Raw genomic sequence first — 24,124 nt, forward strand, 5'->3', positions numbered from 1 at the left:
AGTGAACTTTTTATACAACGTACGAGCAAAATACTTTAAATTCTTTCTCATGCAGTTGATTAAAAATTCAATAACTTTGTTTTTCCAAACAGAAGAGACTCTTCCAGCAAACGCTCACGCAAAGCCTCAAAACGTTATTTTTGCATATAGAAGCGACCAGTAATCTCCATAGTAATTCATGCTACTTTTTGAGCTTTCGTTCTGTTCAGCTTTTTCAGATGCTAGACAAATTGCAAAAGTCACAAGAAACTTAAAAAACCTGACGTCAATCGGTTCCAAATGACCTAGTAATTCATTTTTTTTTGCGCTGTATTAAAGCATTTGCTGATTTTATTGGCCTTTTCGCATCACGTGACTATAACACTACATAAGTTGCATCACTCCAAAAAGTGGGTTGTACCTTAACCTAGCTTAAAATTATGAATGAAAAAGATACGAGGTTAATAAAACTGCTATAAATGTAACACTGCCTTCTGGTATTCATATTTATATTTGTTGTTTACAGATTCGGCACAAGTAATTTGCTAGTACGTGTCTTCTCTTAAAAATGCACTGATGAAAAGTGATAAATGAACCTACAAATGACATTTTCTGCATTTCTTAAATAGTTGGTCCTTCATATAACTCATAAATGAAATGTGTTTCTACTTTAAAAGCATTTTTAAAATGCATGTTATGAACCTCTAAGTGCTCATCGGTCAGATTTAAGATGAAGCACCATTTATGTCGAGAAGCTTTTTCTTTTTTTCATGACTGAACGCTCGTGTAAGTTCGTTATGGACCAACAACTTTTCCTTGACTACGACAAGCTTTGATGTTTGTGACTTCCTATTTGTTCAAAGGTTACGTTTTCAGCAAAGTTTTGTGTTGATGTCACCTTTTGTTTGAACGTTTGATAACAAAAAGTTGTTTTGAATCTTCATAGCGAGAAGCATAAAGGTGTTTTCAGGCGCCCTAGGGCGGTTTGATACTCAAATGAGTTCCATGAATACTGAAGAGGCTTTCCACGTTGCTTTGTCATGTTGATTGTCTATTTTGAGGATCAGGAGGCGTGTTTATGTAATTGATGTCATACTTGTGTGAATTGCTGGGTTTATAAGGACTCTGTTTGCAGCATACAAGTCATATTTGACACTGAAGTGAAAATGAGAGCAAGTACAATTCTGGTGGCGTCCTATACCCTTTTTCTCATCATGGCCTCACTCTGCAACACGGGTGAAGGATTTGCTTTAACACTTTCATCAAGACGAGAACAGCTAAAGGTTGCCAAAAAGAGGCAGGAATTAGCGGAGGAAGATAGGTTGCGTAAAAGGCTACGGAAACTAGAGAACCGGGAAACAGAGCTGAACAGAAAAGTGACAGATCTAAAGAAGATGTTAAAAAAATACAAATCAACGCATAGAACTAAGGTGAGCATTTTTCTTAAAAAATCCCTACGCATTTAACATTTGGCTCTTCCTCAACCATACCGATGCATTGCAAAACACTGGGCTTCGGGAGTGCTAGAGAAGCAAGAAACAAAATCTAACGGATATTGTCACTGAATAGCAAGGCGGGAGAACTTCGTTGTTTAGGATTTGCACATAGAATAACACGGGTTAATGGAGATGAGCGCGTGCGGTAAAACCTGCCTACCACGCAGGCAACACGTGAAAAACGTGTTTTATAGGATTCGTGAACCAGCCTTTTAATCAAAAAATGTGGCAAACCTCTTCGTATTGATGCTTTCATCAGTTACTGTAGATGCAAAAATTAACGTATACTTCATTGCGTTAACTGCCTGCCCAAGCTTTACATTGCTGTCCATACGGACTGCGGGGTCTTTTCATTTGGCAGTGTTGGTATATTTTAACACACTAAAATGTGGTTCAACCGCAATAACGAGACATCAATTACAAATTACTTCTGAAGTTCCGATACAACGCGGTATATCGATTAGTGACTGTCGTATTGCTCACTGTTATTCGATAGGAAAAAAGATTTCGTGGTCATTCATTAATGCTGAATTTTCCTTTTTTTAAAAAACAGACGAAAAGTGGGAGACTATCTGGAGTGGACTCATGAGTTCAAAGCCGTGATCAAGAGTTTACTATTACGGGAAACAGATCAGCAAAATGAAGACTGAAGAAACATGCGAGCGGTTCCGTTGTATTCATTTTGTACATTCCAAAGAACAGTGCCACGTCTTACATAATTGAAACATTATTTAACAGTATATTTATAACAGAGCCTTTCATGTGACAGAATAACAGATTAATATATCTATTTATAATAAAGACGTATTTTTTCAAGGATGCTGTTATTATGCTTACACGCATGAACGATACTTTTAATTAGGGGAAGAAATTAATTGTAACAAAATGTCAGCCACTAAAAATAATTGTTACAGAAAATAACCCTTACAATTCATTACAGTGCAAAACTTAAGTAAAAATCTCCCGGAGTTGCGTCAGTTGCGTCAGCTTCTCATAATTGAGATCCAAACTTTAAAGCTATGAGCTTGTGGGATCGCGCTTACACAGCAAATGCTAAAGGAGTATAACACAGTTTAGCTATTGATGTGGTGTGGAGAAGCTGAATTAACAACTTCATTATGGAAAAGAGAGCTAGCAAGTGTATATATTATACAAGTAAATGTATGAAAGATCATATACTTGAACTGCGGATAAAGATATGAAGACAAGATTGATCATCGCAGTTATGTACACAGCTAAAGCAGCTGTGAAATTAAACCCCGGAAAAATATCCAGGCTTGAACGGGATTCGAACCCATGACCTCTGCGATACCGGTGCAGTGCTCTACCGACTGAGCTATCAAGCCTACTGGAGCCTTATTTTGCTTATTTCGGCCATGACATGTCATGCTAACGGTTACCTGATCTCTGACCTATTTTTCTCTCTCACGTAACCATGGAAACCATGGTTACAAGTGGAGATATTGGTACGTGGAAGGCCAGCGCAAAAATAGATCTGGGGTTGCGGCCAGATGAAAGCAATTCCCAGTGTCTTGACCTACGTAATAGGGATGTGAGGTTCATTGTTCATTTTAGGAAATAGAATTGGACAATACTCACCCCAATCAAGAAAGGATGAGGTCATCTTCTTTTGCGCCAATGAATTCCGAAATTGGACAATTAGGGACAATTACGTTAGCCAATGACGTGTAATTTATATTGCGCATGCCGGGACTGTCCAATGTGGCAGGATGTAGATAGTTACTTAATAGGATTTAAGGTTATCATCATTTATCATTTCTCGCGCATAATACGTCCGGTATACGATTTACTGCGTGAAATGATGCAGCAGATAAATAGGAAAAACAAATTAAGTGATTAAGTGGCCGGAGTTGCATAAGGGTATAAATTGAACTAGCGTAATGTCCGCGTTAGAGAAGCATGCCGTGTACTTTTTTTGCAGGTTTATCGACCAAGCCGCAGGCTACCTGTTTTTTCTCACGTCGCTTTGGGAACATTTAACTGAAATGTTCTCCAGTCTTGAAAGGAAAAGAGATTTCTTGAGCGGGAGATTTCTTGAGCGGTCCATCTTAGCGGTCCGTGTTGCAAAATTCCGACCACCAAAGAAACAGATCAAAATCTCGGACCAGTTCAGTCATATAATAAGGAACTATACTGAACTACGCTCTAACATCTAGTAGAGTCCATTCACCTTGTCTCTACTGCTCCGCTGGTCGCTAACTTTTAGTGGCAGAAATTACTCCACGCTTTTTGAAAGCTCCCTCACCCTATACTCAGTGGAGAGAGTGTGTACTGTGATCAACTGAGGCGGCCAACTCGAATAGGGCAAGTCAGCTAAAAGCTTGTATCATTTGCCCTACCTATTTTTGGAGATTATTTTCTCCACAGAAACAAATTAAAAAAGCGGCTAGTAAGGAAAAAAACTAAATGTCTTCACATGCAAAAAAAAAAAAAAATTATAATCATTGTCCATAATTCCGTTTCTTAAACGGAGGGGAATGTTGCTGTTACAGGTCAAGTTGTTAAGACAGTTTATTTGAATTTTGTCGTAGTTGGACAAGAAACTATGTTCATGTATGAGCTAAACAGTTTTCTCAAAAATAATTCCTTTCCATCCACATTCTGAGCAATAATGCGATAACGTGCTTTTGAGCGATAATGCGGCGGCCATGCTGTCAAATTGAGCACCCACTCATTTACTTTCAGAAATAGCTCGAGTGTCCATCTTGAAAGCTAAAGGAGTGTCTGAAAGTCCACCAGTCCAGACAAGCAAAACTCCGGCGGATCGATAGAGATGCCCAAATTAGGGAATTTGCCACACTGTATGACCGCAACCAGCTGCTGGTGAGCGAGGTCAGGCATATTCCGCTTTTGGAGACGCAAACAATCTCTGAAATGTATGGAAATAGACATGTATACTTTAGTGTTAGTTGGCGGCATCCCGCTGCCCCGATGGAGTGCGCGAGGTATATTGATTCTTGGCACAAGAAGAGGCGGCTTGAACGTCATTTTCAAGGCTGTTTGCCTGTTTTCGGTTAAGATCGTTTCATGATAAGATCTCGAGAGGTACTCCAGGCGAAGAGGAGAAGGGGGCGTGATCAGAGAAAGAGCGAGCTGTGTGTTTACGGACAACAAGCAAACCTGGTGTTTAAGTTGTCTTTATTGCTTCTTAATAGCTCCGACTACCGCGCTTTGACATTTGCCCCTTTTCCTTCTAATGACATATTAAGTGGCTATTGCTTTGTAGTTCTCTCACAAGTAGCATCTATTTCTTTGTCGTGATTCTATTTACGCTTTATCGTTTATTTAAGTCTCAACTGGAAAAGATGACGAAAACTAAAACGACAACAGACAGTCTGTGACGTCATCATCGCCGTGTTTGTTGTCCTCATCAAGTGATTTTTGGTTTATTTTTTACCGTCTTCTCTTACATATTCTATCAACATGGCGGACACGTCCCTGTCGATTGAATCTTTAGGATTGGTGGCAACCCATCAATGTGGTTGAGATAACTTTCGAACATTTTCCGGTCGGGAAATATCAATACATGTACGCCCCTTTTTGTGTGAAAATCTATCCGATGTCTGACCACAAGTTAGTACAGCTTGAGAAAAGAACTATTTCATAGCGTTCCCAGGCAAATCTTCTATAAATAGCTAACAACAATATTGTCTTGACGTAATACCTAATTTACACCTCTAATGAAATTCATATTTCAAGTTGACTTCTTTATTTCTTAAAGTGTTCCTCTGGTGCCGATGGCGCGCGGTAAACAAACATCATTTTGAAAGGCATCAGACCAAGACCTCTTCTTCTATGTTCTTTCGCGTCTGTTTGTTTCAAAATGCCCACCAGTCCGGTTAGCAGAGTTATCCGCTTTCCTTGTTCTCTGTTGCAACGAACAAACAGCAGTAGAATGTAAGCTGGTGTATGTAGTAGTTGCACAAACAATATTGGTGTTTATCACGTGGATGTGTGTGTGTACATGTGTGTGCGGCGTCTCTATGCAAGCGGTCATGCATGCATAAGGTTAGGACGATTGATTTACGACCACTTTAGCTTGTTTGTCGGGTTTGTCAAATGCATTAAAGTTCGCGTGATCTCAGTGCAAAAAAAAGAAAAAAAAACTAAATAAACGAATCGTGTTTTTCAGTTGAGATGAATCCAAATGAATTGAAGCAATCTAGCACCTGGTGATTTAAGGAGCAAATTTTGAAGACTGACAAGTTGGTAATAGTTGTAGCTTTTCATAAAATTACACTGCTTCTTTGTCTAAAGCCCCATTTGTCCAAAAATGTGCGGAATACTCTTCTGGCGGGCGTGAGAACTTCATTTAAAATGCCCGACATTGTTCAGTTTGGATTATACGTCGGTTGCCAAGGTCGGTGGAATCTGCGTTGTGTTTGTAAGATTCTGTAGATCCAGCGACTAATCTACTTTAAAATTGTTTACCTTCAGCACCCTCTTATGTGAAAAACAAATAAAGCAAACAAGAATGGAGATTAACGCTAATATCAATTTCTCGACGACAGATTTTTCTTGCGATCCCACACTCAATGTCTATTAGTAATACTTCCTCGACGTAAGGCACAGACCTGAGACACAGAAAACTTGACGAAATTATCGAAAGCATAAGTCGAGATACTTCAATTACGTAAACTACTTTCTTACTTAACATCATCCTTTTTACCCAGTGTTGCAGCCACCTCTCTTTCTTCTGTTTTTTCTCCCTAAAGTTGGACGTGTCATGTTGAGGTGTTGTGGAGACGACTGGCTCTTCGATACGTTGTCCGGTCAAGACTATGATGATCTTTCTCCCGTCTCCTTGCTCTATCTGCTGGCCAATGGCGATAATCCCCAGTAATGCTTGCAAAAGGACAATCGATTTAATGGACTTCATGGCGCTGCAATATGTTTAGTTTGAGCTTATCTTTAACGTTCGCTGCTGTCAAGCCCCGGCTTTATATTTATCAGCACACTTACCGGAAATGGTTAACGAAGAATGAAAGCCCGCACTGTACTTACAACCATGGCCAATCAGACAAAAAGGATTTTAATTGCTTTACTGTTAATGAGCTTTAATGAGATCCGCCTGTTTTCAAGTCTGCTCTAGCCAAGGTGTGGGTACTATGACCCTGTTGCACCGTGTCTTCGCTTCACGTGTCTCCTCGTTTTCCGGGTATGTTCTGCCTTGGATGCCATTGCGTTTCTAAGGATTCTACGACTCTTCGACTCTTGTTTTGAGCATTGACCTCAACGGGATCAGTTCGTAGTCTTATTTCACACTGCTCATCGTAGAAAATATAACATTGGCTTTATTACACAAGAGACTCAAACATCACAATAAACGGACCGACGTGTCAACACGGTACTCAACGGGAAAACGAGAATCATACAGGAATTGTGATCATGATTCTTCCAGAATGCAAAAAAAGAACTACAAAAGTATCTCTGACAGACGAAATTCAGAATTAGGCGCTAGAGGAAAGGATTAAAAACGTCTGCTAAAAAAAAAATCTAAGAGACTGGAAAATCTACGCCTGTTGTCACAGTCGACTGGCACCGCCTTCAGGCACTTTCTTCTTAAAATGGCAAGTACATCCGATCGGTTAAAGATCTCTGGACAAACTTCCCATAGAAACAAAACAAAAGTCAACCGCAAAAGTCAGCATATTTTTTTATAGGCTTTGTCCTGACATAACCCCCTTTACGGGCGTTGGAACTTGAAATTAGCTTTCCAGACAGATTTCTAAGCTAGACCTCGTGACTTAAAAACTCTTCTCAGTTGTAATCTCCAGTATTTTGTTAAGAACCTTTAATGAGTGGCTCCGCATCCGAAGATACCAAGAGAAGTAGGGGGGTAATTCTGACTCAATTCTCTTTCACATACAATTAGTAATTGCCAAAATTAGTTGAAAATCATTCGAGCGAATGAAAACTAAGTTTATACCAATGATAAAATTTTTGATTTACCAGACAGCCTATTATTTCGATCACGTTTGTCTTAATCTTGTTGTGCCATAATAAAAAAGGAGCTTGACCACAAAGTGAGTGACCTTTCAACTGAACGCCCAAGTGCTGTTTTTAAAGTAAACGTTGTTCACCTGTCCACTGTACATGTCAAATGGAAACCTGCATCGTTACATTCATGAGTTTTTTCCATTATTGAAGAGGTATGGAAAAGAAAAAAAAAAATAGTTCAAAAGTTAGAAAAGATTGTCTCCTCATGAAACTACTACAGCGAACGGAACGTTGATCGCACTGAACTGCACCATGGGGAAACTAGATGGTGCCAAGTTCCAAGATGCACAGGAATTTCCTGAACAGGTTTATTACCAATGTGGGTCGGAAAGTCGCTAAGTAAATTTGGGCGATATAACGCGATTTGGAAGACTTAAAGCGATCTATGAAAAACTGGAGGGAAGTCGTGGTGTTAGGCTACCCAGAAAAGCGACTACTGGCAAATGGGCGACTAAGGCGATTTGAGGACCTAAAGTAGGCGTACCTGAGCAGCCAAAGTCGTTTCGTTCAATTAAGTTGGTAGGCGTGCGAGACTTCGGGTTTTGGTAATTGATTTCATTAAATGATCTTTTTCAATCTTCAATATGGGAACTGAACCCCGAAAGAACGATGAACAATACGTGTGAATATGCAATACATGAGCTAAGATTATGGTTCTACACTAAACTGCAATCTACGATTGTCTTTGCATGACCCTCCCTTTACATCATGATGCAAGGGCAACACTATTTATTTCCTTTCATTGTTTGCCAATATTTCAATTTTAATTTTTTTAAGAGAATCTTATAACACTATTAATGAAAAGTTTTAGGTAGAGTTAATACGGTGTTCCCAATTAGCCCACATGGGCTAAATACATTGACACTTAAATAAAGTTCTTACTTACTTACTTACTTACTTACTTACTTGATTACTATTCTACGAAAAACCCACCCATTTACTCAGTTAACCGTTTGAATAAACTGATGAAGTAGAAACAACTGCCGTAAATATATAGGCTAAGAAAACTGGAAATAGCGACCAGAAAATGCAGTAGATCTTACAGACAATGAGAGATTAGTGTCTAAATACATTGACACTTCAATAAAGCTGTTATTATCTGAAGAAATGGTTGCAAGGGTTATTATACGGATCTTTCACGAGTCACCCGAGCGATCAGATGTTAGGAAAGCTTATCAGGCATAAAAAGCCTATAAATTTTACTTGCTGGATAGAAAGCAATTAAAGTGGTGGAAATAAAGTACCGTTAGGAAATCTTATCGGGATTTAATTGGTTTCTACACTGCATCCATGTTTGTGCCATTAGGAGAACACGAAAGCACCCAATAGCATTTTCGTCAATTACTAAACATCTCAGCCCGATTTTTGATAGTAGAATCATAGCTACCCTGTAATTATGTATACAGAAAATTATGAACTTGATCATGGCTTCTGCATATTTTCCCCTTCGTTAAATTGTTTCTTCGTCCTATCGGGTGGAAAGTTAAAATTAGCGATAAAAACCACTTTTAAACAAGATTAAGTACTTAGTGCTGATCACTAGACGGAGATTACTGATTAACGTGGATAGCGATCAGCTGGTTGAGGATCGGAAATATACCCGTAAACTTGCTGATTTTACTCGCTGGATGGAAAGCAACGAAGGGTGGAGATTAAGTGCCACCTTTTAGCTTTAGGAAATCTTCTTTGGAGGGTGTTGTTTCCTAAATTTCTGCATTTTTCCCCTTCATCAAATTGTTTCTTCGTTCCGACCTCAGATGGGAATTTACAACTAGGATTAAAAACCGCCTTTAAACAAGATTAGTGCTGGATTAACGCTAATCGGCAACAACCGGGGCCAAATGGCCACCTGAGGAGTTCATCGTGGGCAAGAACTGTCTGGAAGAGTTACGGAGAAGACAAAACAGTCGATGGACGGGAAGTAATCACTAGTCTATATCATAACATTGCTTACAATTGCAAGTTAAACAATATTGGCCAACAGACATCTTTCCCGTGGCAGTGCATGCAGCAAAGAAATGGTGCTACACCTGATTTCCGAAACTAGTTAAAGAAAGTCAGTAAATTAAATCACAAATTGAGCTGTGCAATGAAGCAGTCTCTGCTGGAAGCTTCACGAGCTGCAAATAGTCGTCAGTACGTGGACAATGATTGTAGGTGGACAATTTTATTGTTTTCATAATGTCCCCCAAAAAACACGGAATTGCTAGAATTTCTTCAGTTCCCTGCGGCCAGAGGGCTAAAGGAATCTAACTTTGCGTCTAGATCATATTACTTTAAGTCCTTTATAGTCGTACTGTAGGTGTGTACGAGAAAAAAAAAATATGTATGAAAATAAAATAACCAAAGGACGGATTTCAGGTTACTGGTTTTTCCCACCTGAACCAATTCCGCCAACACAGTGCGGCGAGTCAAAGCGATTTTTCCTCGAGGAGGTAAATTCAATTTTATTGTATTGATCTTCTGATGAAAGTAACAAGATATTCCTTTCCAAACTTTATAGTGACCGAATAGATGAAGTAAAAAACACACAATAATCAGGTTAATAGTTTTCCCCACCTGTCGTGTTCTCCAGGTTACAGCGGCAAGTCCAAAGGATTCTTTCTCGTGATTTCATCCCGTCTGTCACTACAGTTGATATGTCTGTGGTTCAAAGAATCCCGCAGTTCAAGTATGTTAAATTCACTTTAAAACAAGCTCTTTCCGTTGACTATTGAAACATAGTTGCAATTTTATCGATTGGTGTTGGGTTTGAATGATAATACTGGTTCTTCTCATTCACATTAGGGCTTAGCCTGCTGCCGCATTTTAATGCCACATAAATTGAAAGAAAACTGAAAGGAGAAGTGGTCGAAAAACCGGTAGGCAAATATCCACTATTTTCCTGTATTGAATGCCATTCTCCATGGAAAGTTAATTTCATGCTTCGCCGCTCGCACGTGTGCTCCCCACACGTGAGCCTACTAGCAGACTTATTATGAACGTTTCGCTTTTTTTGGTGGATGCAGTTAGCAGGGTTGAGAATATCTACAGACTTAAATCTCCGAGATGAGACTTCATACCACTCATAGTCGAAATAGTGTACTATGCATTTCAACACTGAGGAATGGACTCGCAAAGTAACTGTAAAAATTGTGCAGACGAAAACATTGTACATTAAATCATTAGCATTTTCATGGCTGCAACTAGCCACTACTTATCTTGGGTGCCTTTCTTTGCGCGGCTTTCGATTCCCATCAAGTACGACCGTTACTGATAAAATACGTTCCACCTTTCCTGAGAATGTTCTTTTTTAAGTATTGGCGAGTTATATCTCGTTTTGTTTATGACGCGTACTGATTTTAAACGATTTTGAAACCTGTCTGATCGAAGTCCTCGAGACAGGACAATGTGGCGTGACTTGAAGACTACAAACTAGCATTTTGCACCTGAATGCTGTGAAATCGTTTATAGCAGGATACCAGTTGGCTACTTTCCTTTAGCCAACGAAGCAACACAGTGAAACACACCCTTTATCAAGCGGAGACGTCTGGTCCTCAGCACCATGTACCTTTCCACAATACAACGAACCTCTATTCAGAACACACCTCTAATGAGCAGAGGACACCAAAATGAACAATTTCGGCAATCAGTCTACTGCTATAAACCGGACATCCGACTGAATCAAATACAAACCAGTACTGGATTAGGTCTTTACCTAAGGCTGCTCTTTACCATTTCTTGGTCATTTTTAAACTCTTTTGCTTGAATGTCAATACAGTGAATGGTTACCAGCAAGGATTGCAAGTCAGCGCAGGCCTTTTCACAAATATCACGTAAAATCGCCCACATATCTTTCCAGAAATTCTCAAAATTTTTTCTAAAAATCGCCACAAATGTTCTAAATATCTCGAAAAACTCTCCGAATATCTCTTATGTTAGTTTTAAAATGAACAGATGTTGGATCACTTAGGCAAAAATTTTCAACATTTTCTTGCAGCAGTAAAAGGAATAGCGGATGACCTCATCTTCGTCTCTTGAGGAAGAGGATTCACGCGCTTCGATGTTGCCAGCATCCGCCATTTTGGAAAATTGCGGCTTTTGAGCTTTTAGTGATCTAAGCTTACATGTATTGGAATATATGTTTCAAGATAATAATTGAGGAAAAAACACAAGGCTCTGTCGAAAATAAGCTATTCATATTTCTAAATATCCCAAAGTTCTCTAAATGTCCTAATATTTTCTTAATATCTCAGAGCCTTCTAAATATCCCAACAAATATCCGGATATCTGTGGAAAGACCTAAGTCAGTGCATACATTCATCAACTGCACAAACAGAAGTACCGTCTGGTCACCGTCTGATCACTCACTGGACTTGAAATACCAATAAGAAGCACGACATCACTAGTATGCATTTTACTGAGTACAATTCACAGAGCATTACTCCATTTTTACAACCAGAAATATAAAACAGATCTATTCCTTGCAATCAGTACAATGCCACCTTCACCAAAGTTGAGGTCATCCCTAACAGTTCTCACAGAATCACATGCACTAAGTAAAGCATGTGGCAACTTTCAGGACGTGTTCACTGCTTTTCACAAAGAACGCAAACACTTTGAGTACTTAAGAAATACCTACTAAAAACGGTACTTGTTTCCCTATGAGCTTTTCTGGAATTGCTTCAGTTTGCAGATAAATTTCGTTGATAATTCTCTTCAACGCTGGGTAAAGAGCGCTGTGCAGATAGAAGGAAGTGAAGCAGACTAAATGGTGCTTAGATCGAGACAATTGCTCTTGGTGTGCATTTTCTAAATTCTACGAAACACTCATTAGCATATGGTATAGGAACTAGTTTAAACGCGATACAGATATAACCTTTCAGACTTGTCTTATTCTTCTTCACTAATAGTGAAGGAGAATAAGAGAGGTCCCCCTCTCCCTCTGCCGCTTAGAAAAGACTGACACTCAGTCAGCAGCATTTACGAAATCATTTACATAAAAAGAAACATTCAGATAACTTGCCACATTTAGTGGAAAATATGTGCTTGAAAGAGACAAAGGAAAGAAAAGTGGAAATAAAAACTACGTATCGCCGTTCTAGGAAATGATCGCGGTTTTGTCCGAGACAAAATCTACAGATCAGTTTATCCAGCAACTTCCTTCAAACCAGCCGTTTTTCTTGCTTTGTACAGAAGGGCTCGCAACATAAACTGTTTCCGCGATAATGTCCTTACGTGCTGCAAGAGAAAACAATAACAACAGTGAGACAAACTACCAAAGCATCAATGGAAATAGACGAAAGAAGCTGTTATGCTGATGTCAGTAAGTCTAGTAGTGTGAGAAATATAATTCACCGCGTTGTACGTGGTGGGACTATGTAGGTCAGTGCAGTAATGAACGAAATGTAAGTAGCGTATATGACGTAACAACTGAAGTAATGTACAGCATTGGAGTAACGTTTTATAATGTAGTGCAAGGTTAATAAAACAGAGTACAGATAAGTTTGTAACAAAGTAATTAATTAGAAGTAAGTTACATATGCGGAATTGTAATGTAAAGTATTGCAAGCAATGTTACGTACGTTTAAGTCATGTAAGTAAGTGTTGCGTGTGTTTAAATAAGTGTGTTAATATAATGCGTGTTGCTATTCTGCCATAATTAACTAGAATGTCTCCTACTCAACACACTATTTTTTGCAGTTCTTAAAAAAGGTAATTTCTGTGGTGTTGCAGGTATTTGATTTAAACACTGTAATCATATATTGATGAGTTACCTTGAGAAAAAGTTCTAAATCTATTGCCTCTTTTCTTAACGATTCACTGAGATAATAAATTGTATCTTCCACAGCATTTTCTTCTGCAAACAGATTGAGAATTCTGGCGAAACAACAGAGGAACAAAATCAACATTAAGAGATTGTTTGTTACAACAAGCATGTAATATGTTGAGGAGTCGAGGATGTGCAGGTAATAATATATAAATAGAGGATATTACACGTTGGCTCGAAGATATGAATTTTATGTTCTCGTGGCAAGAACAATATCTCACGAGTGAGCTTCGCTCACTCGTGAGATATTGTTCTTGCCACGAGAACATAAAATTCATATCTTCGAGCCAACGTGTAATGTTCTTTTTATTATAAGGAGAAACCAATTCAACAAAAGCAAAAGGCGGGAATCGTGACTTCATTGAACGATACGACACTCACAAAGGTGACATACGGAAAATACACCACTCGGGTCCCGGATGAAGTGGCGTATGGAATCTACGAGTGGTTTAGTTGCCAGTAAAACACACTTCTCCATATAATAATGCTTGATATATTCACCATCCACGAGTGTATCATGACCTCGCAACGGGACCAGTTCCCAGTTGGTTTGTTACATATATATATAGTTTAACTCAGTTGGTATCTAACACTGCTCCGGTATCGAACAGGCTGAGTTCGAGTTCCCATCAAGCCTAAATCTTTTTCAGGCATTCATTTTGCGTACATAACTGGCGTTCTCTCATGTTTCTAAGTGATTCCAGTTTTACTTGTGAAAGAGTAACAACACCTCTGGCCAGGCTCATAAACTTGCAATTCACGTCAATTAAAGGACAGTCACCACTAAAAAAATTACATGCTATCAATCAATGGCAGTGCCTTTGAATGGTCATAACTCTGATACCTCATCCAAGTGCAGTCAAGAAGAAATCATATTTCTACATCTGGATGCAGCGCTCTGCAAGATGTCGGACGAATTATCTTGGCTTTACCTCATGTGCCGGGCACAGATGAGATAAATTAATAGAAACAAGAGACTAGAAATAATACTGCACCAAAATACAACGACTCACAAACAATTGCACAACAATACATGATCTCATTTGTGTCCGTCACCTGCGTAAGGAGCCACCATCCTGAACGCACTTCTAAATACAGCAAATTACATGTATATAAATATCACACACAGGACATGTATGTACAGGTGACCGACAGCAAGGACATGTTAATCAAACAAAGGCATCGTGACCATTCGTTAAATTATTGATTACACTTACTGATTGTAGAGAGGGGCGGTGGTCACCACAGCTTCATCAATATTAAGGTTATCAGAATTGGCTTCTAACTTGGTCACCACCTCAGAAATCTCTTCATTTTTTTGCGTTAACAGCTTGATATCATTGTCCACATCAGCCTGAGGAAAAAAGAGCATTGTAGAAAAATAAATGAATAAAAAAGAAAAGTAAAAAAAAGAAAAAAGTAAAGAAAAATAAATGAATAAAAAAAATACAGTGAAATGTTGCATACGGTGTACTGTAAGTGTCCATCCATTTTGTGAGTCCCTTAGTGGGGTGTGAGAGACACGTTATTTTCCCCTAATGGTATCCGCTGAAAGTGTGGGTTGGAGCCCTGGCCAAGGACGTTGTGGTCTATTCATACACAAGACATAAAGTGCTAAAATGTGTAGTGGGAGTCTGTCTGGGTAACTTAACAAAATGTTTGAGTAACCATTGATGGACTTACATCCCAGCCAGGGAAGCAGAAATTTGTCCACTTCGGCCTTACCTGAACGAGAAGACTTTTTTTAAATTTATGCGACATGTTCTCCTCATAATATGGTGGTAAACAGGGAAATTTAGGACCATTTGGAATTGTTTGATAACAGTGGTGGTCACTAAAGTATGTTTGTCTCTGGTAATCTTGCATCATAGGCTGGCAAGGCATGCAGAGAAATTAATGACTGTCTCATTTAATAATTTAGATTGCTGCTCAAGGCAAGTGAGCTTTTGAGTTATGCAAGTATTCTAATCCCAAGAGAAGAGTTCCAAGGATGCTTTAAGCTGTTAAAATATTTTAATTTACCTCTTTGAATTCTGTTGAGTCATTTACCTGTTCTCTTTCAAGTTTCTGAAGAATATCCTGTAGCTTTTCACTTCCTTGTTTTAACTCGTGTTGTGTTCTGTTCAGCTCATCTAGTTCAATCTGTCAAAGAAATGGCAAGGAAGATATCTAGGGGTTATTTACTACCTACTGTCTGTTAAACTGTCTCAGAGCAACACATAACACAACAAAGTCTAGTGCGGTGATGAGGTTAACAAAAAATCAATGACTTGCTAAATAAAAGAATTGCTATACATATCACCAAATATGTTGTAAACACTAAGCTAAAACTGAACACAATTTAATAACGCATTAATGAACATGTAACTAGGAATAAATGTGATTACTTCTGAAATAAATGATTGCCAAGAATAAATATAGCACTGCATGACTTCATGATGTGGGATTGACAACAAAACTGAAAAAGTCTACGCACGCTTTGCTGTGCTCAACTGACAAGCAAAATTAGACAATAATGCACACAAATAGAAAGTATTTTGATCATAACCTGTGCTTGTTCAAACAGTGCTCTTGTACGTCTTTTAATTTTATCCTCCACAGCAGACCGGAGTGAAGCTTTGATGTCATCTTCATTTAAATTGCTACTTGAGGTGGTTGACATTTCCGTTGTGACCTGATTAGCTTGAGTTGCGGGAGGAATGCTGGCTGGACCATGGAAAGATGATTGTGTGTTTGGAGGATAAGTTGAGTGATTAGTCACTGGGTATGGGGGATTAGATGAACCCATGCTGGCCCCACCATGAGAGGGATAGGGTGGATAAGGGGGTCTGTTACCACCTGTTCCCCCAGGGCTGCTACCTGCACAAACAGAAACAAAATCAATCAATTACTCAGTCAGTCAATCAATAATAAATAAGACTGTTGATCGATCAATCAATCAATCAATCAATCAATCAATCAATCAATCAGTCAGTCAGTCAGTCAGTCAGTCAGTCAATCAGTCAATCAGTCAGTCAGTCAGTCAGTCAGTCAATCAATCAATCAATTGGTCAGACAGACAGTCAAAAATAGATCAGACTGTCAGGTCAGTCAGTCAGTCAGTCAGTCAGTCAGTCAGTCAGCAAGCCATCAGTCAGTCAGTCTGTCTGTCCTTCTGTCTGTCCATCTGTCCGACCATCTATCCGTTCATTGGTCAGTTAGTCAGTTGGTCAGTCAGCCTATCAATTACTCCAATACCATAACTAGAAAAGCATATTACCCAGTCTTCAGTACCTCATCATCAGTATGTAGGCAAAGAAATTTTAAATATATTGCCAAACACCAAATGTCTTTTTGCACTTGCCTGGCATCGGCATTTGTGTTGGCATTGGCATTCTTGCAGGCCCTCCTACAGGGTAGGGCAGTGACCCAGCTTGATTAGAAGGAGGGTAACCTGGGGGATATTGAGGAGGGTACCCTGGTTGTTGTGGTCTGTTGTAATTAGAAGGCTGTGGTGGTGTTGGTGTACTCTTTGCATAGACTGGTGATTGTGCTGCAAAAATGCCACAGAGAGTCTGAAGTAAGGCAGCAAGATCAGATCTGGGCTGAAAAAAAAAAAAAAGAAACAAAAAATGTGCTGTTAGTTACTTTACATGTGCACTGTAAAAAATGTACAGTACTTGCCTAAATGAACACTTACAAAAATTAACAAAAAAAAAAAAAAAAATTGAAATCTGTGTGGAAATGATGCAACAAAAATGAATAGCAATATGTATACAAATGTCCATGTACCTTAAGGGTAAATGTATATTGTCATGATTAATGGATTCAATAAACATTCATTTTGCTATTCAAAAACAAATAGCAATACGTATGCAAATGTACATGTACCTTGAGGGTAAAGGTATATTGTCATGATTAATGGATATCAATAAACATTGATTCGTTTTTTAAAATAACTCCAACCATCTTGCAATGAGTAACACAAGTTTGGAGTTTATTCTAGGTGTTTATTCTAAGTTTATTCGTAGTGTTGTCTTGCATATCATTCATAGAAAAAAGGATGATTCCTGAATGAATGACTTTCTAAATCCTTGAGAGTTTCAAGTTTCACTTTAAGAGATTAAATTAACTTGCATAAATGCACATTTGATAGTCCACATTGCTTTGTTTCCTGAAGTTGCATTTATAATTTTTAGCTGGGTGAAACAACAAGAATCAACGTACATAATTCCACTCATGTAAAAATGGATGATAAACTCTTCCATTAGTGTCGACATGTTGAGATGCCTTGATAGCCATTGCGCTTGTTGGCCTAACAAACACTAGTGGTGGAACATAAGGATGCTTCTCCTGTAACCAGACACACACTGGAATATTGTATGTCACACCTGCAACAAAGAAAAATTTGCTCATTTTATGCACTTGATGCCTGCTGAATAAAGCTACAACTTGGCTATCAAAGGCTGAGCTCTGTTTGTGAAATTTTTTAACCAGCAAAGGTGCAACTCAAAAGCAAACTGTTTCCAAAACCGTTTGTTTACGACATCACATACACCATGTATGTGACATCAAATGAAACCTTCGATAGAGTGCAGCACAATTCAACATCAGCTGCCTGAGACATTGGACCCCAACCCCCCTCGGTTAAAACAAGATAAAAACGAAAACAAATAAGAACGAAGACGTCCGCTTTGCTCCAAGTAAAAGAAAAGAGCAGCTATTGTGTAAAACTCTTTATCAATAAAGGGCAAAATTACTGAGCGCTGATTGGTCGAGAGAGAGGGCATTTTTTCTTAATCGAGGGCATTTTTAGTAATCAAGAGAAGGCATGATTACCTGTTGACGATTGGTTAATCCGTTGCATAGCAACCGTTCGTTATCTTGAAATTTGTTGCCAAGTTTTTGTTGCAACAATGGCTTGTCGTTTTATTGAAGCGGACGACGAATTAATTGAACTTTTGAAATGCGAAAGTGAAAACAAAAACACAAAACGAAGCACAGACTATTGGAAAGGAATTTTTGAAAAGTGGGCGAAAACTAGGGGAAAGGAGGAACAGCTAGAAAGCTACGACATCCGAGAATTGAATGAAGCACTCGTGCAATTCTATGCTGAGCTGAGAAAAGAAAACGGCCAAGACTACGAGCCAGACTCGCTAAAGGTAATGCAGGCGGCTTTAGATAGACATTTAAGAAGCCAAAATTATCCGAAGTCTATCCTGAGGGATACAGAGTTCCTATCTTCGAGGAAAGTGTTGGAAGGGAAGGCGAGAAAGTTGCGCGAACAAGGCATGGGAAAACGACCCAACAAAGCAAAAAGCCTGACGAAGGAAGAAGAGGAGATACTATTGCCCTCGTCGCTTTGCGACTCGGGCAATTTTGGAAAATTTTGAAAACACTCGTGCAATTAATCCTTAATAGTACTCGGCCTCATGTGATTACCTATACTAATTCATGAAACATATAAATCCCTTTATTGCAATTTCAGAGCTACATTGGTGTACCATAATGATTCGATTTAGCATCCTTCTTTCAATAAGCACCCCGTTTCTAATATGTGCTTCTCCTCAAGTATGTTTTTTTGTAGTAAGCACCCCTATATCAATAAGTGCCGGGCCCTTTAGCACCCCCATAGCAAAAGTGACATTCAAGGCATTGAATGAATAAACTGATTCAACGAATGAATTATGAAGTCTGCTTTCTCATCTGAACGTAATATTAACATGTGACTATCAGAGTCTCTGTTGTTACAGTTCTGGAGCGAAAATATCTGTTGTTTTTCCACTTAATAAGTATCTCACCACATTCAGACATGTATGATAAAAAAGAAATAAGTGCCCCTTCTCCAATAAGTGCCCTCTCTACAATTACTAAAAGTAACTTAGTGCCCTGGGCACTAAATTGTATCATTATGGTAAAGTGTATAGCTAACAAAATACCCAGCTCATATTGTATATATTTGCCACAGTGTAAAATTATGCAACTTAATAACCAGTACAGGTATGACACAGTTTTTGAATCAGTACATTATTTTGTCAAATTGAGTGTTGGTGACCAGATGTTTACATTACTTTCCTACTACATCAATTACATTTCTAAATAATACATTACCACATCACTATGTAACTACATTACTACATTGCTGTATTACTACATTACTACACATGACCAGATGTTAAGAACTGATCATCAGTGAGTGATTCACCTTTTCTTCCATCAACATTTTAGCTTCAAAGACAAATCAACCTTACTTGTGGATGAAAGATATGATTCATGGACCAGAATACATATAACAAAACAAACCGGCAAATCCTTCAATTGCCAGCAGGATCACCATGTTTGATTCAGCAGCTTCTTTATTAAGAGGTATTACAGGTGAACAAAAAAACATGTGTCAGGGCCTGATATGATGACCAACCGGCAATGTGGCAGAGCGCAGAAATGATTCCAATATGTCTGTTGACCGCACAAAGCCTTAGCTTGGTGCAAAAAATTGCATAGACATGAAACTAGATAAGGAAGGAGAGGAAACACAGAAAAAGTAACTGAAGCTGCTCAAATTCTTATTGATCATTGTTTTGCAATGTTGTTTTTATGTGTTCTTTCTTTAAAATTTTACCATCGTATATAAGCTTCTTCATACATAAACTTAGAATTATGTCAAAGGTTGTGTACATCAGGAAAATACTGAAGAAGACCAAAAATAGTTGAAGAAATGGCGACCAAAAAATTACAATCAAGCAACCAAAATTTTGAGATTAGTCGCCAGTTGGCACCTTTACAAAAGTTAATTTCAAGCCCTGGAAGCCGAGAGAAGAAAAATTTAGCTGACAGATGCAAATGTTGTGTACAATTGAATTATGTGAATAATCTTTCTAGACATTTGAATTAAGTGACAATGTTTTGTTTACGTATATTTTTTTTAAATTACGGTTTTATAACCTCCAATTGTGGCAACTTACCTTTATACTGTAGATAGTGTGAGAACAATGTACAGGAACATGGCATTAAAAAAGATTTTGGCTTTTAATCTTACCTCTGATTACGACTGGAAGTGTTCCATTCAGGGCTAGTAAGTCCACTTCTCGCCCATCGTTGTGTGCTGGAGAACAAATCAAGTTTGTTGTTTAAACTCTTACAAGCTATAACTTTAGTCACAAGGGTTGGAAAAATTAATTTTATTTGCATTTTGCCCCTTCCCACCCCTGTGCAATGTTGACCAAACACAAGTTTGCATTTTGCCATTTTCCAACATTGAAAAGGGGAATGGGGGTGCTACATGTAACACTTGTTCAGTAGGTATAGTGGTTATGATTTCAGGTTTTTGTGCATTTTCCAACACAATCTGTCCATGGTTGTACTACAGAATGTACATCCTAGTTTATTTAAATATTACATGACCATGTGTAACCATGAATTGTACACTACATGACGTATGCTTTTCGCATGTGCTCAACTCATTTGTTTTCTATTCTCTTCTTCTAAGACCCTACACTGTAGCCTGATGACATAATCAATTTACCATTTCTTTATTAGAATTTCCATGTAAGCCTCTGTCTGAATTTGTGAGTATTGTCCACTATATACAAGTATGTATAATTGAAACAGTGTATGTTTAGAATTCTCTACAAGATAATTTTTTACAAGATCTTCACTAGAGATTATGTTATAACATATCTGTAGTTCTAGCTGATACATAATTTTTCAGCTCTGTAAATGAAGTTCTTTCCATCAGTTTGGTAATCATCAGAACAAAGACACTTGTCTACACTGTAAGTCTACATGATGTGTATTTGAAACCTCCGGTTGATTAATTGGAGAAATAAAAGTGGTATTTTTTTGGATGATACGGACTAAGTACGGATGCCTTACTGCTTAGCAATATAAATGTTGTTGTTAATTTTTGATCTCAGTTTTTGATTTCAACTATAGGTGGTTTGCTTTCTTCTAGTTACTTCACTTTTATTTCAAATAATATTATATTTAATTTATCCGTGGTTATAGTTATATTATCTACTAGTGATAAATTGAAAAAAAGTTAACTAACTAGATAGAAAAAAACAAGAAAAAAAAAATAACCACATAATTATAACTTGACATCAAAAAATCAAAAATTAACTACCGTATTTACTCGTGTATAAGTCGACCTTTTATGACCAAAAAATCATCCCAAAAAATCGCCCTCGACTTATACACGAGTCATACACAAAGACCTGACCAAGCAATCCAAGAAATTAGCATAACAATTGCCTGAAGTCTGTCAGGAAAACCGAGTTTACAAAACCAGTTCTAATTGTGCTCGAGTTTTGTCAGTTTTCGGCACTTTTCGTCACGAGTAAATACGGTACCATATTGTTAAACAAAATTAATACAACCTGTTCAATAAGTCCTGCATGTTTAGCATACCACTCGCATATTGTAAGCTACTGTACCGTTACTTACTATGTGCAACCTTTGTTTCTTCAACCTATTAGGGAGAATGTTGGTTTGGTTTGCTTCATTCAGTTTTTACTTCCAAGACCTTGAGCCATTAAATACTCCCTTGAAAAGTTATTACAATTTGCTCTACAAGTACTATGCAGATAATTGTTACATTGTAAATGATCAGCTCATAGAACTTCAGCATATCAATATATGCAATCACACTTACTAAACTTTTGCAGTTCTGGTATTAAGTTGGAGTAGTGATGCAGTGCTCTTGCAACATCTTTGAGACAGAGTTCTGCATGCTGATACTGAAGATCCAAACAAAAATACAAACAAACAAAAAAATGAGAATTCATAAACATGTAATTTGTCTGGCTTACATACATATTGGAGGATGATGTAAACGGCTAAAAACTACTATGAAAACTGCTTGGTCAACTGCAAAATTTCATCGAGAATATCACTTCCTATCATTATATGACATCTCTATTCTAATAAGGATTTGTACTACAATATGCGTTTACATATGTATTGTATTACACGTTCAATACTACACATTTAATATGCGTCTATCTTCCAACATTAGCACCTAGAGTACTAAGATTGGTAATGGCAGGGCTTGAAAAAATGCCTCTGGTCATCTGAGACAAGTAGATTTTCTTGCCAGCCCAGTAACTTTATATCATCACCTGCCCAATGGGCAAGTGCCCAGGCAAGTCATCTGCCAACTAAATAAAAACAAATTTAAAGTAAACTATGACTTGCCCAGGAGAAGCAAAATTTAAGAGCTGCTTGTCCAAAGGGCAAGCTGGAATTCAAGTTTTTCTTTAGACCTGAACGGCCTGTCTTGTTTTTATTGAAATTCACCTTTGTTGACACCATCATCATGGGGTTATTGACTTTCTTCTTACAGCCTCGACAACATGCATTATGCCCAAGTGAGATTGGACAAGCAGGGGTGTAGCAACCATATACACACATGTGCATCTGGCAGATATAGTACTACCCAATGGATTAATATTGACAAAATAAAACATGCTTTCTACTGGAGAATGATTCATCTGGTGGATACATGTAGCAATAATAAAAGCCTTAAAGCTATTTTTTTTTTCCTGGTTTGTTTGTTTTTAAGAGTAAATTTGAACCCAAGTGCGATAAAACCAAAGTTTTTGGTTTGTGTAGTAATACATGTACATGTACATGTATGTGTATAAAGAATCAATCAGTAAGCAAATAATAAATAAATAAATGAATAAAATAAACAAATTAACAACAAGAAATAAACTAGCACTGTGTCCCGGGTTAGTGCCCTGCCAACAAATACCAAGCATCCAAATGTTTATTTTACCGTTTGTGATATGCAAATCAAATCGCCACAGCATTAACTAAGGACAATTTTGATAAAATTACAAAATCAAGAACGGAATGTCTCAGCAAGTATTCGAAAAATGACCAAAGATATTGAAACAGTTTATTTAATAAATTGAAGGAGTGAAGATCTGTTATTCTATTCTGAGCTTCTCACAAGATGCTCGACCCTGAGCTTTTCTCGGAACCCAGATGAAGGAAGAAAGCACCATCGAACACGGTAACGTCATTTGGGTCAGCCGGTTACTTTCTTTGTCGCTTCAGAGGTTCATGAAATATTTCTCACTTCAAGCAAGTATTTCACCGAGGTCCCAGAGGTTTACTTCCCTCCTTCTTCACAGCGACTACACATTCACGGTTCTTGATGGATTATCATTGAGAATTTTGGAAGAAAGAACGGACAAGGAAAAACCTCTGGGGCTGGTTTTAAGTTCAGCTGCTTCGAAATTTAGAGATTGGTACTGACCTTTACGAGCTTACTCCTCAACAGCGCATCAAATGACATTTTTAACTTCAGCAAGCCGACTTAGAAGGCATTGGTTAAGGACGATATACTCTACAGCAAACACCCATGGTAAATTACATTTAGCTTCGTCGACTGTCACATACCATTCTTCATGTATGTGACACCAATGCCACACATACTCATCTGGCTCCCAGATCGCCCTGCATGCTGATGACGGTTATCGTTATTTTTAGTGTCATACATCACGTAATGTCATGTCCTCAGGTCACATCACTACTATTCTTGATCATCTTTGATCTTTTTTCAGCAAATTAAATACTCTTAAATAAGGCTATTACAAATTCTGCAACATATATTCGAGTGAGTTGCAGACTACCCCATGCTAGAAGAAAAAGAAAAAACAACAAGCTTTATAATAACCAAATTTTCGTGCCCATTTGAAATTGTATAAATCTATAGGCCTCAAATTAAATTCTGTTTATATTTCAGACCTTCGGACCGGAGCGTTGAAGTATAACTTAGGCTCAGTTGCGTTTGACACTGTTCATGTTTTTGTTCGAACTTCTTTCAACTTCTTTC

At 38.0% G+C, this 24,124-nt stretch overlaps 1 protein-coding gene and 1 long non-coding RNA gene across 4 annotated transcripts; one reads left to right on the forward strand and one right to left on the reverse strand.

The window, feature by feature from the left end:
- The first annotated feature begins 917 nt into the window (after positions 1-917).
- On the forward strand, positions 918-2,291 carry LOC149118565 (uncharacterized). The gene is made up of 2 exons (XR_016209897.1): positions 918-1,409; positions 2,029-2,291. It is a non-coding gene; the product is annotated as an uncharacterized LOC149118565 (long non-coding RNA).
- A 2,326-nt stretch (positions 2,292-4,617) lies between these two features.
- LOC110043161 (tumor susceptibility gene 101 protein-like) lies at positions 4,618-23,705 on the reverse strand. 3 transcript variants are annotated; one of them, XM_089298230.1, is made up of 12 exons: positions 23,546-23,705; positions 21,935-22,019; positions 20,321-20,386; positions 17,512-17,675; positions 16,649-16,889; positions 15,854-16,164; positions 15,355-15,447; positions 14,523-14,659; positions 13,253-13,355; positions 10,056-12,716; positions 6,147-8,964; positions 4,618-5,364 (listed from the first exon to the last, which is right to left on the reverse strand). In XM_089298230.1, exons 1-10 carry the CDS (start codon positions 23,582-23,584, stop codon positions 12,624-12,626), a joined length of 1,332 nt encoding a protein of 443 aa, XP_089154356.1. In that variant the 5' UTR covers positions 23,585-23,705; the 3' UTR covers positions 4,618-5,364; positions 6,147-8,964; positions 10,056-12,623. The 3 variants fall into 3 exon arrangements, with proteins under 3 accessions (XP_089154356.1, XP_089154363.1, XP_089154351.1); XM_089298237.1 differs by having other exon boundaries at positions 6,166-12,716; XM_089298225.1 differs by having other exon boundaries at positions 6,147-12,716.
- Between the last annotated feature and the right edge of the window lie 419 nt (positions 23,706-24,124).

Source organism: Orbicella faveolata, unplaced genomic scaffold (genome assembly GCF_042242905.1).
Source record: "Orbicella faveolata isolate gen_17 unplaced genomic scaffold, um_ofav_v1 contig_1, whole genome shotgun sequence".
Lineage (NCBI taxonomy): Eukaryota > Metazoa > Cnidaria > Anthozoa > Scleractinia > Merulinidae > Orbicella > Orbicella faveolata.